This window comes from Physeter macrocephalus, chromosome 17 (genome assembly GCF_002837175.3).
Source record: "Physeter macrocephalus isolate SW-GA chromosome 17, ASM283717v5, whole genome shotgun sequence".
In the NCBI taxonomy this organism is placed as follows: Eukaryota; Metazoa; Chordata; class Mammalia; order Artiodactyla; family Physeteridae; genus Physeter; species Physeter macrocephalus.
The window spans coordinates 12262797-12280369 of record NC_041230.1 but is presented as its reverse complement, the minus strand read 5'-3'; the positions used below and the strand labels follow the sequence as shown (position 1 = coordinate 12280369).

The 17573-nt window shown below is 53.4% G+C and overlaps 2 protein-coding genes across 3 annotated transcripts in view; one reads left to right on the top strand and one right to left on the bottom strand.

Moving 5' to 3' along the window:
• The first annotated feature begins 1461 nt into the window (after window positions 1-1461).
• On the top strand, window positions 1462-5351 carry EMP3 (epithelial membrane protein 3 (MAM blood group)). 2 transcript variants are annotated; one of them, XM_007112361.2, is made up of 5 exons: window positions 1462-1764; window positions 2701-2861; window positions 3104-3206; window positions 4093-4233; window positions 5082-5351. In XM_007112361.2, exons 2-5 carry the CDS (start codon window positions 2784-2786, stop codon window positions 5249-5251), a joined length of 492 nt encoding a protein of 163 aa, XP_007112423.1. In that variant the 5' UTR covers window positions 1462-1764; window positions 2701-2783; the 3' UTR covers window positions 5252-5351. The 2 variants fall into 2 exon arrangements, with proteins under 2 accessions (XP_007112423.1, XP_007112422.1); XM_007112360.4 differs by having other exon boundaries at window positions 1646-1764; window positions 2769-2861.
• Window positions 5352-6682: 1331 nt separating this feature from the next.
• Window positions 6683-17573, bottom strand: part of LOC102991858 (transmembrane protein 143) — a 12868-nt gene continuing 1977 nt past the window's right edge. Inside the window, 5 exon segments of the mRNA XM_028478331.1 lie at window positions 6683-7783; window positions 8419-8608; window positions 13716-13995; window positions 15083-15210; window positions 16401-16595. Coding sequence (XP_028334132.1) covers window positions 7524-7783; window positions 8419-8608; window positions 13716-13995; window positions 15083-15210; window positions 16401-16595 — 1053 coding nt within the window. The 3' untranslated portion in view covers window positions 6683-7523.

The following is a 17573-nucleotide window of genomic DNA, read 5'->3' as shown; positions in this document are numbered from 1 at the left end:
ATGACCAGCCATTCTCCCTCCCTCTAGCTCTGGCCCAATCAGATACCCAGACATCCCATCATCCAGTTCCCTTCCCTTGTAGCGACCCAGGATTTCAGTTCTCCAGCTCTTAATTCCATATTCCAGACAGCTGGTTCCCTGTCCCTCACTTTTCACCAAGCACCCAACCCTGCCAAGAGACCCAGGTACATAGTGGTGATCACCTCCCACCCTAATTCAGTAACCCAAGAATTAAATAACAATGATAACAATAATAGTTGACATTAAGTCCCAGGTACTGCACTTCTGTTTAAAACCCTCCAATGGTTTCCAACTGCACTTAGAATAAAATCCAAACTCCTCCTCTAGGCTTCAAGGGCCCTCTTTGATTTCCCTTCCTACCACTCTCTCTCGTTCCCTATGTTCTGGCCACACTGGCCCTTCTGTCTGCTTCTCAAACAACCTGAACTTGTTCTCAAAGGCCTGTGCATGTCCTCTCCCTGCCCTGCATTCAGATGACTCCCGTCTGCAAGTCTCAGCTCAGACGTCACCTCCTCAGAGAGGCCTGGCCAGATCACCCTTTTAAAGTAGCCTCCCATCATTAGCAAGTGTCACTCTATTTTATTTCCTTCAAAGCCTTTATCACTATCTGAAATCTATCTTCTTCACTGATGTTTTGTCTTTATTTATTGTCCCTCTCCCTCAACTAGAAGGGAAACTCCATAAGAACAGCAGGGCTCCCATCTGTTTTCTTCATTATTAACTCCTGGTTCATAATAGATGTCCAATGAATGTTTGATGAGGAAAGGAATAAACATGTTAGGTGTGTTAGTGTACTGGTATTACCTTATTCGTTTAGGATAAGTATCAGAATTGTTATTTCCAGTATTAGTATATTGTCAGTATTATGAGTAGTATTGTACCCACCTCATAGATTAGGAAACTGAGGCTCAGAGAGTTGAAATAATTGGTCAAGGTCCCCCGGGCAGGAAACGGTAGCCCTGCGTTCTTAACTTCCACCTCCTGCCCCCTTCCGGAGTTCCACACTTCCCATTTCCCATCCCCTGACCCCCACCATGGTGCCAACGCCACCAGCCCTCAGCTCACTCCACGCTGCAGGAATCTGGCCTCGTCCCCCAGTCTCCCATCCCTCTGAGGATTCATCCTAAACCCCATCAAGGAAAGCAGACATCAGCCCCAGGACCAGTCCCAGAGCAGAGGCCTGAGAATCAAATCCTCCCACCCCTGATGCTTGCCCCACCTGAGGGCCCCAGGTCTTTTCCCTTCCTGCCAAGGATGCATCATCTCAACCGCAGGAGGGAGCCCCAGAAGATGCCTGTCTGGGGTCAGTGGGTGGGGGCCCAGAGAAGGAGGAACCCGAGTGCCTGGGCCCTCCCTCTGGCTGCAGACCTCAGCTGGGTGTGGTGAGGGTGGGTATAAAAGGGTCAGTATATATTGAGAGGAGCAGAGAAAGAGAAACCAGGAGAGTGAGGAGAGAGAGGAGGAAGGAGGTGTAGACAGTGAGGACAGGACAGAGAGAGACAAGAGGTAGAAGGAGAGAGAAAGGGAGAGAGGGAGAAAGAGAGGGAGAGGGGGAGAGAGAGAGAGAGTTCCGGGATTGGAGGGGAGAAGGAGGGAGAGAGCAAGAGGGGAGAGGGACGGAGGGAGGGAGAAAGGCGGTGAGAGGCGGGGGCCTCGACAGGGTGGAAGGAGGGAGGAGAAGGGCGGGGCACGGAGGCCCAAGCGAGGGACCAGACTCAACTCTGACTTTTTCCGCCGCGCTCGGTAAGTCTCCAATCCGTTATTCAGACTGGGATTTCTTTCTTTACCTGGGTGTGCAGCAGTTTGGAAAGGAGACCCCCAGCTTGGGAGAAGCTTGGAAATCCTTGTAATTTAAGAAGTGATCTCTTCGCACTTGGGGTGGAGACTTGGGAAGGGGTGGAGCCCCGCAAAGTTTGAGGGTTCCCAACAGAGCCTCCCCACCCGAAAACTTCCTGCCGTTTTTTTCCTGTGGCTGTCCACTCCCCCCGAGGACCCTGAGGTCAGGGCTTTTCGTGAGAACAAGCAGAGTCTGGGGACCCTTCAGCCACCTCCCCCCACCCCTCTCCCACCCTTTCTGGACACTTGAAGGGTCATGGGAAACTGGCTCCTTCTCCTCAGGCCTCTCCCCACTCCCAACACGGGTCTTGTCCACTTTCCCTACAAGGTGTCCAGTAGACACTAGTCTGGCAGCAGGGTGGGGTGGGGACCTCACGGGCATAGCCAGGGGCTGGGGTTTCCCTGGTGTTTGGGAGGCAAGGGGGCGAGATGAGTCACCGACCAGATGACTCACCGGGTCCCCCTTCCTCCCCCCACCCCAGGAGACGAGTGGGGTGACTCAAGGATGCCTGTTTCTGGGGGCACACCCCAGCTTCTGATGAATCTGAACAGGCGGCAATATGAATTTTCATAACCTGGCCCATATGTGCCCAGGGACAAGGCTCTGAGGAGATGGGGGCCACATTGCTAGTCCTACTCATTCCCGGACCCGAGAGTCCATCCCTGGCCCCCTGCAGGCCCTGGGGAATTCAGGAGTCCAGGCCCCGGGCCCCCAGCCCCCTCCTCCTTCAGACCCAGGAGTCTGGACCCCAGCCTCCTCCTCCCTCAGACCGGGAGTCCAGGGCTCCTAGTCCCCTTTTCCATTAGACCTGGGAGTCTGGACTCGGCCCCCTTCTCCACCAGAATTCAGACATGTCCCCCGCCCCTGTGCCAACCTCTTGACGTGATGGTCTCCTGACGTCCCCACCCAGGCTTCCAGCGCAGCCATGTCACTCCTCCTGCTGGTGGTCTCTGCCCTTCACATCCTCATTCTCATCCTGCTTTTCGTGGCCACTTTGGACAAGGTAAGCCTACTTGGAGTAGGAGCCTCCTGCTCTCCTGCAGACTCCGCCAGGCCCCTCCGCTAAAGTCACTCTGGCCCCGCCCCCTTTCCCTAGCACTCACCCTTCTGAGCTCTGCCTCCACCCTACATGCCTCCCCCCGGCCCCACTTTCCTACTAAATCCATGCTTTCCCATGGCACCTTGCCCTTTTCCTAACCCTTCCTAGTCTCCCTAACTTTGTCCTTGCTCCTCTGTCCGTCCCAGTCCTGGTGGACCCTCCCCGGGAAGGAGTCCCTGAATCTCTGGTACGACTGCACATGGAACAGTGACAACAAAACGTGGGCCTGCAGTAATGTCAGCGAGAATGGTGAGGGGTGAGGGGCATTGGAAACTGGTCTGCAAAAGGGAGGGGTAACCCCCAAGTCTCCTCCCGGGACCAAGGATTGGGAACCCCCCAGGGTTTGAGTGGGTGGGTCTGGGTCCCCATGCTGAGTGACTGAAGCTGATGTATGATGACCCATCTATCTGGTTGGTAGGGGGAAGTATGTTCATAGTCTAAAGAGGATGGGCTAAAAGCCCCACTCCCTATGATTCAGAAGGAATGGAGGCCACATGCTATAGGTTTAAAGAAAGGGGGGAAAGCTCCCAAGATTCTGAGAAGATATGATTATGTTTCCAAAGTTCTAAGGAGACAGGTGTTCTGAAGGGGTGGCTGGAACCAATCTGTCCAAGTTCCAATGGGGTGGACCACATTACGTTTCTAAAGAGGTGAGGCTGAATCCTTCTAAGGTTCTAAAGGAGTGGGGCCAGGTGCATCTGAGTTCTAAAGGGGCGGAGCTGCATCCATAGAAATTTTGAAGTCAAGGTGAAAGATTAAATGCTTTTTGCCTAAGAGCAAGTAAGAATTTCTACTCTCACTACTTCTATACAACATTGTACTGGAGGTAGCCAAAGCAACAAGGCAAGAAAAAGAAATAAAAGGCATAAAGATGGGAAAGGAAGAAGTAAAAATGTCTTGATTCCCAGTGAACATCTTTATATAGAAAATCCTAAAGAATCTGCAAACAGCTTCTAGAACTGATAAGGGAATTTAGGAAAGTTACAGGAATTGAGGTCGATATAAGTGATACTACTAAGTATCTAAGGTTGTATGTCTCTAAATGGAAGAAGGGTTGGTGGGGGCAATGACGAGCAAGCAGGTGGAGCTGGAACTCTGGACCTGCTGTGACTTCCACCTCTGTCTCCTATTGCAGGCTGGCTGAAGGCGGTACAGGTCCTCATGGTGCTGTCCCTCATCCTCTGCTGTCTGTCCTTCATCCTGTTCATGTTCCAGCTCTACACCATGCGGCGAGGAGGGCTCTTCTATGCCACTGGCCTCTGCCAGCTTTGCACCAGTGAGCACTGTTCCCTGGGAATTGAAGGGAAGGGAGGAGGCCTGTGAGGATGTGTGTGTGGGTGGCGGGGAGCTGAGAATGGACATCTGATGAATGAAAACAATTCTCAACAACCCAAAGACCACCTGAGCTTCCTCCCTTGGCTACCTCTCTGCCCCAGGGACTTAGGGGAGTTGTAGTTTTCAGTGACTTGGCGGTTTGTAGTGTGCAGCTCTGAGTTATGGGGGAACTGGCACTTACGGCTTCAAGGAGCCAGGGCTGGGGAAGAGGGTGTGGACAAATAATTTAGATCCCAGGGATGAAGGGGGGCCAGCAGGGATAGGTAGCTATTTAATACCCCAGGAGGGAACTCTGAATCATAATAGTAGTGGTCTTATAATGTCAGCCAGCTGCTGTTTCTTGTGGACCTACTATGTATCAGACACTTCAGGGAGTTTTATGTACTTTTCAGTTTTTTGACTTCAGGTGCAAAGGACTAAGTTAAGCATAGTCATCAGTTTGGGGGAACATTATCTTTCTAGGTTCCCTCTTGTTCTACTAATTCACTGTATGTGCGCTTGGCTTGTAGAAAGGTGCTCAAAAGTATTCCTTGAATGGATGGATGGATGAGTAGGTATTTTCGTCCCATTTAATGGATGAGTAAGGGGGGCCCGAAAAAATTAACTAAATTGCCCAAGGCCAGTCTGCAGTGGCCCCGAGGCACGGCGCTGGGGGAGCGAACCACAACTCCCAGCAGGCAGCGGAGCTGCGCACTCGCCCTCCCGCGTCTTCTTTGGCCCGTGGGTTGTTGGGAAATGCAGTCTTCTTGTGCGGGTCCTGCGTGACGCGTGGTTCCCATCTCCTCACAGGCGTGGCGGTGTTTACCGGGGCGCTGATCTACGCCATTCATGCCGAGGAGATCCTGGCGGAGCGCCCATCAGGGGGCAGCTTCGGTTACTGCTTCGCCCTGGCCTGGGTGGCCTTCCCCCTCGCCCTGGCCAGCGGCATCATCTACATCCACTTGCGGAAGCGGGAGTGAGGGCCGCGCGTCCCCTTGGCTCCCCAGCCGGCTCCCAGCCCCTCCACCTCACCCCGAAGCCCCCACCCCGCCTCCAGAAAATAAAACCATTTAACCGCTCGTTCTGCCTTTGCCTCCTTCCTTCCTTCTTCTGGGACCCAGGCTGCTCGTGCCTGATCGTTCCTGCATGGGGACAGCCCCCATCAGCAGCAGCTTGGCCTTCAGAATGTCTAGCTCCAGGCCCCCATCTCTCTCTAACTTGGGATACAGGAGCCCGCGGTCCCAGCAGCCCTTCGTCCCCTTCCACAGACCCGAGGCCCCCGGGCCCTCCGGTCTCAAAGCTCAGGATTCCTCCCAAGACTAGACCTTCAGGCACTTCTAGGTAAGAACCAGGAATCTGTGTTTCTAGTCCTCTCTCCTTGGCCAAGGGTCTCTCTCTCTCAACCAGCGAGGCTGTGTGTCTTGTGCTAGATTGCTGTTAGACAGGCTGGGACATGGGACCCTTTGCTACCTTGCTTGCACCTGGACAAACATTTCCTCCAGCTACAAAATACAAAGAAACTATAAGGGACTCACTGCGTGCATGTGCACTTGGGGCAAATTCTGGACAACAAGATACAGAGAGACCAAAAAGCCCAACTGCCACTTCTGAAGAACCAGGAGCAGAAGCAGGGTACTGCGCATGCCCACTGCACACACCACCGAAGGGGTGGGCAAAACACCTAAGCCACTCCTCTGGCCCAACCCCTGGACACACCCCTACCCTCACCCCATAGAAGGGACTAGCTCACCCCACTTCAAGGGAAACTGTTGTTTGTTCTCGCTCCCCCCTGCTGCAGCAGGGACCCCAATAAAGCCTTGCCTGAATTTCTTATCTGGCCTCTGATCAATTTCTATTGATTAAGGAGGCCAAGAACCCTGGTTGGTTAACAGTTGGTCTCTTTTTTTTCTCCCTCTGACCCTTCCTCTGAGAAGACACTTTTCCATTTCCCTCTTGGAACCCAACCCCTCTTCTTCCCCCACCCTCTCCAAATGCCGCCTCTAATCCATATGACACCTTAGTAAAAATTAGATGACACCCCCCCTTCTCCAGGCTTACTCAACCCCACATCAAGACACATGTGGGATGGGGAGAGGCTGGCTTGTACACCAACCCATCCCCTGGCTGTGTGTCTCTGTGCAGTGAACAATCTGCCCTATCTTCCGTGTTCAGAAGACTCAGTCTTTTGGGGAACCAGGGCTCTGCTCAGGAGTCAGTTCCTCCCTAAGATCCTCTTCTGTGACCCACAGCCAGTCTATTTCACCAACTCCAAGCCCAGTCTCTCTCTAGGACTACAGCTTTCTTTGCCCGGGATCCACCCAAAATGCATTCCCCCAAGACCCAGAGTCTCTTCTTTCCAGATTCCAATGCCTTCCTTCTCTCCAACCCCTGCGGCTATCCCACTCATCCAGATTTGTGAAACATGATTTATTCCTTTGGGAGAGGGGACAGGGGAGAAACTGACAGACCAATAAATATTGCACAGGCCACTGGTGCAGGCAAGATCCAGGCTGAGGTAGTTTCTGTAGAAAGGGCGAGGGACCTGGGCAGGGAAGCCGTCTGAGTTTTGTTGTTGGGGCCTGAGTGGACGTGAGCCTTGGGGTGAGGATAGTTTCTGGTTCCTCCTGGCCCAGCTTTCTGCCTGGCACCAAGCTCCCAACCCCTTCAGCCTGGACAAGCTGATCGACAGCTGACCAAATGGCCTGCCTTATAAGTAGCTGCAATTGATAGAAAGATCAGGTCTCCTCTAAAAATTCTGATTGGTTGCTTCCATGCAGGGACAACTGGCTGCCCAAGGTTGGTTGTGGCCAACAGCTGTCATTGGCGGTTTGCCAGAGAACCGGGCTAAAAGGCTCTCATTGGACGTGGGCTGGAGCTCCGCCTCGGTGAACACGATGGGCAGTTTGCCCGGTACAGGCTAAAAAGACAGTGACATATAGCCTCGGGAGGGCACGGTTTAACAACTGCGCCTGGTGGTTTGTAGCGTTGCACAGCTGTGATTGGCTGGCACCACGTTTAAATGTTTGCGGGGGTGGGATGGGGGGGCGGGGGACCAAGATGGAACAGAAGCAGAGCCAAAAAGCTTTGATTGGCTGTTCATCCGAAGAGCGGGCCTAGCAACAGCAGGCTGCCTTGATGGGCGACTTTGTGTAAGAAAACAGAGTAACGTTAAGTAGTAATGAGTAACTGGAAGTTGTGGAGTGGTGAAGCATCGTAGCCATGATTGACGGCTTGTCGAGGGGGCGGCGGAGCTTAGTTCCCAACCAGCTGGCTGGGCGGGGCGGGACAGAGAGGTTTCGATTAGGGGTCGTCAGTGCTGGGTGGTGCAGCCTTGGGGGAAGTGATAGTAGCCAACAGGTCTAGTTTGGGGAAACCCGGGGGCGGGTACATCCCGATGCTGGGGGTCAGGGCTTGCAGGTGCGCCAGGGCCCGAGTTCCGTTGAAGGCCACGTCACAGCCTGACTGGGCTAGAAGCCAGTTCTCCACCTCCGACTGGAGCCACTGGGAGGTCTCTGCAGAGGGAGAGGCAGGTGTTGTGAGGAGGTCAGACAGACCTGGAAGGACTGAGAGCGGGCAGCAGGGAGGCTGCAGCACAACGAATAAGAGGGGCCTGGGTTTAGGAGAAGCCTAGGGGAGTGGGACAAAGCCTAGGAAGCTCAGCTTTGGGGCTCTCATCTGGGGACAAGCCAGGGACTCTTGCTCAGGGCGCTTAAACAGGTAACGGATAAGGGTGTCTTGTAGAAAGTGTTTGGGTTCACGTATAGGAAGAAGCGGGCGGGGAGTGGGGAGCATGCCACAACAGGAGCCTGATCCAAGACTCCTATCGAGGTTGAGGTTAGGAGGGGGAGGTCACCCCAGGGAAGAGCAGAAGCTGGGTCAGGGGTCCCGACTGCTGAAGGGTTCACCAGCGCGAGCCGGGACTGGGAGGTGGGCATCGTGGGGATGGTGTCTCACTGGGGCAGGGCCACTTGGGACTAACGGTAGTCTCAACCCGGTAGGGGCAGGGTGGATGGAGTCTGTTCCAGGTGGGGCCACGTCTGAGCCAGGCATGGCCTCGAGGGGGCGGGGCCTCGAGGGGGCGGGGCCTCGAGGGGGCGGGGCCTCGAGGGGGCGGGGCAGGGTGGGCCACCTGCACTCGCAGTCCTACCTTCCGGCTGGCCCCGCGCCCCCCGGGGCCGCCGGGCCAGGAAGCTGTGCGCCAGCAGCGCCTCCTTGGTGTGCTCGTCCTGCGCGCGCAGGGCCAGGGCGCTGAGCAGCTCCGAGTTGTTGGACGTGCTGCGGTAGTAGAGCATGTGCGCCAGCTCCAGCGCCTGCACGCTGCGCCGCTGTCCGAACATCTGCAGGACAGACGAGATCCGGGAGGGTCAGGGCCGTGCTGGGTCTCCACACCCCCATCCAAACACCCCCCCCCCACACACACACACCCAGCACGCAGCCTCACCCATATACACACCCCTGGGTCACTTACGCTGGTACAGCCCTTCCCGAGGGCTCCAGGGACCTCCCCAGACCTCTTCTGTTCATGTCCCCAGGACTGGGGCCTGGGTATTTGTATGTTTAACCCACATGCTCTCGCCCCTGGTCTGCTCATCTGAGCCACGTATTAATGGATGTGTTTGAGGATTTCCGGACCATAGGAGTTTTAGTCTGGGCACTTTTTATTACAATGATTTTTTTTTTTTTTAATCCTTATCGTCTAGACACATACTGAAGTGTTCCCAGATGACGCGTGTAGGATCTGTTTCAAAATAATCCAGTGGTCAGGGAGGCGGTCTTTAGGTGAAACCTGATTGACTGTTGCTAAGTGTTGACGCTGGTGCTGGCTACAAGGGAGCTTATTATACTATTCTATTTCTGCATCTGTTTGAACTTTTCCATAATTAAAAAAAAAGGTTTTAAATGTTAAATTGTCCAAGAGAAGTGTTAAAGGGCAACACATACTTGATGAGCCCTTTTCGGAGAAGAAGGGAGGGAGGGCCAGGTCTGGGGCCCAGCTGTCTACTGGCTGCCCCCCTTCCCCACCTTTGGCCCCGCCTCGCCTGGACCCCTTTCCCCATCCTTGTTGGCCCTAAGGAGGGAAATGAGAGCCCACCAGTGCCCCCTGGGGCTCACACTCAGAACCTCCACCCAGATTTCTCTTCTCATCCACCAACTGAGTTCAAGGCTGCTGGGTCCTGCAGCCCACAGGCCTGGATGCCAGTCCCATCTCTGCCCCCCTCCAGCCGTGAGGCTGTGGCTAAGACCTAAGTCCTCGGGTAGCGCTGTCTGTGAACCAAGGCAGATGACAGGAAGTGCTCCGGAAGTTAATAAAACACTTGGCACAAAGGCTAGCCAGTCACAAGCATCTAAACATTAGCTACACATATTCGTCCACACCCCTTGCTGGATGCTCGTCCTTGAAACACAAGTGTCTTCTGCCCATAGAGTGTTGCCCATCTTACTCGGAGACCTAAGGTGAAACGCCTCTGAAATGAACACAGCCCTGGAAAATCGCTGAAATGGCCAGCACAGTTGGTTTATGTCCCCGCATTGGAACAAATCTCCCTTTCCTTGGCTGGAGGCAAGATACAGGAATTGCGTGCGTTCGGGACCGTCTGGTATGAAAAACACGTTGCGTTGTGTGCCTGTTTCTGCCAAGCCTATGGAGTAGAATCCTCGCAGGTTAAGTGAGCAGGTCGTGCCACTCCCCGGCACGCAGATGAGGCCAGACCTCTCCCCGGAGAGGGCTCACCACTGGCCACCTGGATGTTCCCTTCAACGCGGCCCGCGCTGAGTGTGGTGTCTCCTCTCACCCAGCTCCTCGCGCAGCTTCTTCCTCCCCTGGGGTCCCTATCTGGGGTGGCCCCACCACCTACCCCATCACAGGCCAGACCTCTGGCGCCGTCCTCGCCTCCTCCTCGCCAGCCTGTCAGGATCTGGCTCCATCCTCCCGCCTTGACTCTCTCTGCGGGGTCCCGTCCCCTCCAGCCCACTTAACGCATAGCCCCAGCCTCCTCCCTGGCCTCAGTCTTCCCCACTCCAGTCTGTCTCCGCACAGCCCCAGAACTGACCCTGCTCCTCCCCGGCTCACAGCCCTCCCATGGCTCCCTCGTGCCCTCAGAGAGTCCAAACTCCATGGCCTGGCCCCTGAGGATTTCTCCCACTCACCTCCTGCTTCTCCCCTCTGAACGCAGCCCACATGGAATTAGTCAATTTACCCCGAGCATTGCCCTGAGCACACCCTGCTCTCTCAGGCTTCTGGGCCTTGGAACAGGCCAAGCCAGCTCTAGCTGTTCTTGGGAGACACTCACTGCCTCATTGTCAAGGTTCAGGATGGCCATCACTTCCCACAGATGAGCAGATGCATCCTCGGGTTCCTGCAGGGCCCACTGCGACCTCCGTCAGGCACGTGGCTGTCTGTCCGTGTGGCCCACACCTCTCCCTCCAGGGCTGGCCCGGCCCTGAGGCATCTCTGGGATGCCAGCTCAATAACCCTTCTCAGGCTGCCTCACGGGCCTCCCCTGTGCTGCGCTGAGGGGGCCCCCAGTGGACCAGAGTACAGCAGGAGCCTTCTCAGCCCAGGAAGCCTGGGAGGGCTTTCTGGAGCCTCTGAGCTGAGGGTAAGGGCTGAGGCAGGGTTGGTCAGCCCAATAACAGGGATAGGACATTTCAGAAGGAGGAACAGCATATGCAAAGGGAGAGAAGAAAAGAGAAGCGGGGGGAGGAGCTACAAGTATATTTTGGTAGAGCTGAAGCTTAGAATCGTGTCAGATGAAGCTGGGGAAGCAAGGCCTCCGATGCCAAGTTGTGAGCAAGGGAGAAGCAGGGCCAGCCCCGGGGCCAATGGGGATGGGCTGGAGGGGACCAGTTGCGGGGGTGGGGCTAGGAAGAAGGTCTGAGCTGGAGCCAGGATAGAGGAGAGGAGGTGGGCACAGAGACTTGGAGCGGGGGGGCAGGAAGGACGGGCTGAGGACTGACGGGTTGGGGGGCAGGGCCAGGGTGACTTCCAGGGGTCTAGCCGGTGACTGGGGGACAACGGGGTCAACCACAGATGGAGAACCAGGAGGAGGAGCAGGTGTGGGAGAGATGCTGCCCTCCACCTGGCCAACTTGGCTGCTTCAGGCTGAGCACAGAGCACCCCGACCTAGGAGATGATGGGGAGCTGCTTGCGGAAACCACGGAAGTGGATGAGATCTTTCGTGGGGGGGGGGGGGGGCGGAAGGAGAAAGAGGGACGTGTATCCTGCGGCAAAATCAGCCTCCCAGGTGTTTGATCTGAGCATCTGTCCCAAGACGGGGAACTCGGGAGGACAAGGGGATTTAGGGGAACATGGATGCTGTGTGGGCAGCTGGATGGAGGCCGGGGAGGCCCACATTTAAGGCATGGAGGGAGTTCCCTGGTGGTCTAGTGGCTAGGATTCGGTGCTTTCGGTGCCATGGCCCGGGCTGAATCCCTGCTTGAGGAGCTGAGATCCCACAAGCCAAATTAAAAAATAAATAAATAAATAAATGATAAAGTTAAGGCATGGGGGCTCAGCCCGGGGCATGGGAAAACGTCTAAGGGATGCCGTAAATTAACTAGGGAACTGGGTTTTAAACTGGGTGCTTCAGAGCCCAAGAGGCTCAGGACCCTCCATCCCCACGGGCCGCCGAGAGGTAGCATGGATGGTCCTCCCTGGGCTAGAACTCTGTCTGTCCTCCCCAGAGCAGCTGGGCACCTTCCCCTCTGTTGTCCGTGGCTGCCACACGCCCTCTATGCTTACAGCCCTTCCATAGCCCCCTGCCCTGAGGATGACGTCCAGGGCCCCGGCCTTGGCATTCAAGGCCCTCACCCCTCCCTCTGGGGCCTCGCTTCACCACGCTGCACCCCAGACTCCATCACTGTGAGATCCCCCAAGCTATGCTCACCCAGCCCCCTGAAAGGCTCAATCCCCGCCTCTCAGAGCCTCCCTCCGATCCCACCTGACCCCCGGTTCTAGATAGGAAGCGCTCCCCCATACCCCTGCAACCCTCTCAGCCAGCGCAGTCTGGTTATTATCTGTGGGATTTATTAACCAGGCTTCCTACGAGCCCACTGGGATGGCTGAGAACAGCTTGAAAGCCAGTGAACCAGCAAGTGAATGATCGGGCACAACAGACACTTCATACCAGTCCACCTTCCTGGGGCCAGTGCCAACCCTGGGGAGAATCAGTAAAAGGCAGCCCCTCGAGGCCACCTCAGCCTCGAGACAGAGCTCGCGGCTCAGCAAGCAAAGCACAAGCTGGATTCCAGCCCCCAACTGTCCCTTTGGCCACGCATCCTTGGATGGTGAACAACCTGCACAACTGGATGAGGCAGCCCTGCACTCACATGTAGCGGAATCAGGAAGGGAGCTTGTTACTAATACAGGCCCCGTTCCCAGAGTTTCCAATTCAGTCCATATGGGCTAGAACACAGGAGGCTGCATTTATAAAATAGCTCTCCTGGTGATAGTGACACCTGGCCAGGATGGGGAAGCCCAGACTCAGGAGACAAGAGCCCAGTCAGTAATAATAGTAGTAATAATGGTAATGGCGAACCCTCATAGGATACCTTCTGTACTATGTGCCAGGCTCTGTTTTCTGCACTGTATGCATATTAATTCATTTACTCCTCACAACAACCCCCGCTGTCATCTCCACTTTAAAGAGGCACAGAGAGGTTAAGCAGCTTGTTCAAGGTCACACAGCTAGGGACTTCCCTGGAGGTTCAGTGGTTAGGACTCCACGCTTCCACTGCAGGGGAATGGGTTCGATCCCTGGTCAGGGAACTAAGTAAGATCCCATATGCCACCAAAAAAAAAAAAAAAAAAAAAAGCTAAAAAATAAAGGACACGGGTTTCCCTGGTGGCGCAGTGGCTGAGAGTCCGCCTGCCGACGCAGGGGACGCGGGTTCGCGCCCCGGTCCGGGAAGATCCCACGTGCCGCGGAGCGGCTGGGCCCGTGAGCCGTGGCCGCTGGGCCTGAGCGTCCGGAGCCTGTGCTCCGCAACGGGAGGGGCCACGGCAGTGAGAGGCCCGCGTACCACAAAAAAAAAAAAAAAAGGTCACGCAGCTAGAACACGGTAGAACTAGATTCAAACCCAGGCAGTCTGGTTCTAAAACACACACCCTTCCCACGTCGCTAAGTGAGTGCAGTGAGTGGCTGTGAGCACTTGTGTCCCACTAGCCACATGCCAGCCCTGCATCCAGTGTTCCTCACAGATTCACTCATTTCCTCCTCCCAACAGCCATACCAGGCAGGTCTTGCTATTATACCCATTTTCCAGATGAGGAGATCGAGGCACAGAGAGATCAAGAAACCCGCCCAAGGTTGCGTTGAGTAAATAAGGAAAGGAAAGGAAGCACAGCACGAAGCAGGAATAATCCACAAAAAGAGAAACAAAACGATAGGGTGGCCTGACCTGGCTGAGCACCAAGGAGCAGGCCCGGCGGGGTGGGCCGCTTACCTTGGAGGCCCGCAGGCCCATGAAGGCAGTGAAGAGCAGCAGCAGCAGGGAGGTGGCCATCTTGAGGTCAGAGAGCACCACCATGCCCACATTGACGAAGAACACCACACCCGAGACGGCCAATGTGAAATTGAGCAGGGCCCGCTGTAGGGTGGGCGTGCGCACCTTCAGCTCGGGCAGCAGCTGCTCCAGGCCCTCCAACGGCATGTCCTTGAAGCTCTTCAGCACCATGTGCCCCCGCTTCGTTCGGGCTGCTAGCACCACCCGCTTAAAGTATCTCCTGATGGCCAGAGATGGAGGGGCAAGGATGGTCAGGACCACCCCAGGGAGCCCCACTCCCACCCTAGGACACTCTCTCTGGCTCTGTAGTCACATCATCATTTTAAAAGCTAATTAACAATGGTGGGAGGAAAGTCAGACATCAGTGTTCAACAATAAGGGATCAGTGACATGGATACAATCCCTTTTTATTGGACACATAGGTTGCTTCTGATTTTAAGAACTGATTAATGAGAGCTAAGATTCTTTAGTTAATTACCTTTTTTATTATTTGTTAATTGAAGTATAGTTGATTTACAATATTGTGTTAGTTTCCTGTGTACAGCGAAGTGATTTAGTTGCACACGTATGTACGTATATACCGCTATTCTTTTTTTTTATTTTCCATTTTAGTTTATTACTTCAGTTAATTTTCAAATTCAAATTCTATATATATTTCAGAGTATCTGCTAGTTGCCAGGGAGTGCTATTTAGCTCTGGCGAGACAACACTGCCTTTGTGGAGCTGCCTTTGTGGAGCTTAGAGTCCAGCATGAGAGACAGATAATTAAACACAGAGTCTGCAAGTATAAGTATGTCCTTGGAATAGATTCCTGGAAGTGGAATTACTGGTTTAAGGGATATAAGAGACTTTCTGTCTTTGGTTTTTGTTGTGTTTTGTTTTTGGATTCGTGACCGTATTTGATACACTGATTTCCAGAAGGATTGGGTGATTGACAGGTCCACTGGCCGACTGTGAGAAGGTCTGGCTCTCCTGACCCTACTCTGTATTTGAATATCTGTTAAAAACATAATGCTCATCAGAATCCTGGCGGTACCACTTTTTCAGAATGTGGTCTTCCCTCTCTGAGCCTCAGTTTTCCTCATTTGGAAAATGGAGAAAAAGGTCCTTACCCTTTCTCTTCCCCTGGGAATTGTAGTTCTTACTTCTCCTTGGAAAGAAAAGGCAGTGTTTGATTCACCTCTCCCCCTTTCTTGACTTCCCACCCGGGTCCCAGACACCCAAATCCAGACACTGACCTGTCAGTCCCCTCTCGACTCTAACCTTGCTCCCTCTCGCTGCAGCTAGGGAACCAAGGGCCGCCTCACCTCTCTGCAGGGGGCGACTTGAAGAAGCCACGCTTGGAGCCCACGCTGGACTTACGGGGCATCTGCCCGACTCGCTGGCCCAGGGCCCAGAACTGCATGTAGATATACTGGTCCAAATTTATCGTCACCTGCCAAGGGGGAAGGAAACAGGGGCAGCTGAGCATAAGCTGGGGCGTGAGTGCGGGATACTCGAATTAGATGCCCCTGCCCCCGATGATCCCCTGCCCCCCACTTCCCAGGCTTATCATCACCCAGTGTGTAGGCAGAACAGCCACGTACGGCTGTTCATGTTGAATACTGCACAAGGGCACACCACCCAAGATGGTGCCATTCACATCACAGTCATCTTTATTACCGTATTTCCTAGAATCTAAGATGCCACTGATTTTAAGATACTCTATAATTTATTATTTTATGAAGCAACTAAAAGGGAAAATATATTGCCAATTAAACTATTTCACACTACCCCTTGTAAGTCACATCCCAATTTCAGAGACAGTAAAGTATGACTTTGGAAAAGAAAGCACATCTTAAAAATCACTAAAATGTGGAAATCTGGAAGATTTTAGTATTTTTATTATAATTTTGTTGACTTTATTTTTTCTTTTGGCCGCACCACATGGCTTATGGGATCTTCTTAGTTTCCTGACCAGGGGTGGAACCTGCACCCCAGCAGTGAAAGCGCTGACTCCTAACCACTGGACTGCCAGGGAATTCCCTAATTTTGTTGACTTTAATGGTGAGTATTTTGTACTGATATTATCTATTATAGTCAGCCCTCTGTATCCGTGAGTTTCACATCATTGATTCAACCAACTACGGCATGGAGAAAAAAATTTTTTAATTCCAGAAAGCAAAACTGGAATTTGCTGTGTACCACCGACTACTTTACATAGCATTTAAATTGTATTAGGTATTATAAGTAATCAGAGATGACAAAGTATGAAGGAGGATGTGCATATATATATGCAAATACTATGCCATTTTACATAAGGGACTTGAGCATCTGGGGATTTTTATATCCACAGGGGTCCTGGAACCAATCCCCCCCATACCAAAGGACAGCTGTATTGGTTTTCTGGCAGATGGTGATAAAGTCTCTAGTCCTAAGAAGACCTGTATCTTATTATACTTTTCCAACAGATGGCAGTGAAGTGACCTGAGAAAGAGGCGCCTTTTTCTAATTCACCAAAGGTGCCACAAGGGCTAGTGCCCTGTGTTCAGGACTACAACTCCCAGCAGCCTCTGCTTCCCAAAGGCTCCACCCCTACCCCCAAGGCATCCTGGGAGTTTTGGTTCTCCTCTGGAAGACAAGCACCTTGACCTTATCCTGAGGGTGATGGACCACCAGAGCATAAGCCAGGGTGTCCTGTGAGAGCGAGGAGAAGTTGGCCTGGGCCAGCAGGGGCTCCAGAGCCCGAAGCACCTCCTGTTCATTGGACAGACGCTGGGGGTCTGTAAGTGAAGGCTGGTCAAGGGTCTCCCTGTCAGGGTTGATGGGGTCATACAAGGTCTGAGGAGAGAGTCAGAGAGAAGAAAAATGAGCTAGGTCACTGCATGAGGGATTGTGGCTACACATAAAGATGTTCCTGGCCCCATCCTTTAAATGATGGGGTATCCCATGGCTTGATTCTAGGCCCTCTTCCCTTCTCTTCCCTCAAGCTCACTCTGAGTCGCCTTGCCATCCCCATGCCCTTAAACACCACCTCTGTGCAGATAACTACCTAACCCACATCTCCATTTCGGACCTCTCCTCCAAGTTCCAGACCTAATACCCATTTCCAGTGCATGAGCTCTGTCCTCCCCTTCTGCCACAGTAATAGAGGTGAAGGCGGCCATGGGGCTGCCCAGATAGACTACATTTCCCATCTTCCTCTGAGAGGCTAGGTGTGGCTAGGAGAATTCATCAATAGAATGTGAGCAGAAGTGACAGGTACACCTTCTCCCTCACTTCTTGCCCCCCTGCACTTTCCACTCTTTCCTTGTTCTACCAGCTTAGAATGCTCTTCTGACTACAACCCAGTTCTGAGCCCACAGAGATGAAGACAGTGCCCTAAGGGGATGGCAGAACAACAAGATGGAAGGAACTTGGGTCCCGGCATCATCTCATGTGGAACAGAGCCGCCTATCCACCCTGGCCCACTTACCACAAGGCTGTTAAGTGGGAGAGAAAGAATCCTCCACCTCCTTTAAACTATTGCCTTATGGCGTCTGCTTGTTACAGCAGCTAAGCCTTTATAGGAACTAATACAAACTCTCCACTTGACATTTCTTTAGGGATGTCACAGTTGCCTCAAATCCAACATCAAGCCCACAAAATAACATCCTCTAATCCCTATCTTCCAACAAAATAACCATTCTAGATGTCCCCTCCCAAAGGTACCAGACCTAAATTGTACCATTGTAGATGCTGCAGACCTAGACATTTATCATCTTTTCATAAGGAAATAAAGGGTATAGAACAGCACCATCCAATAGAACTTCCTGCAAT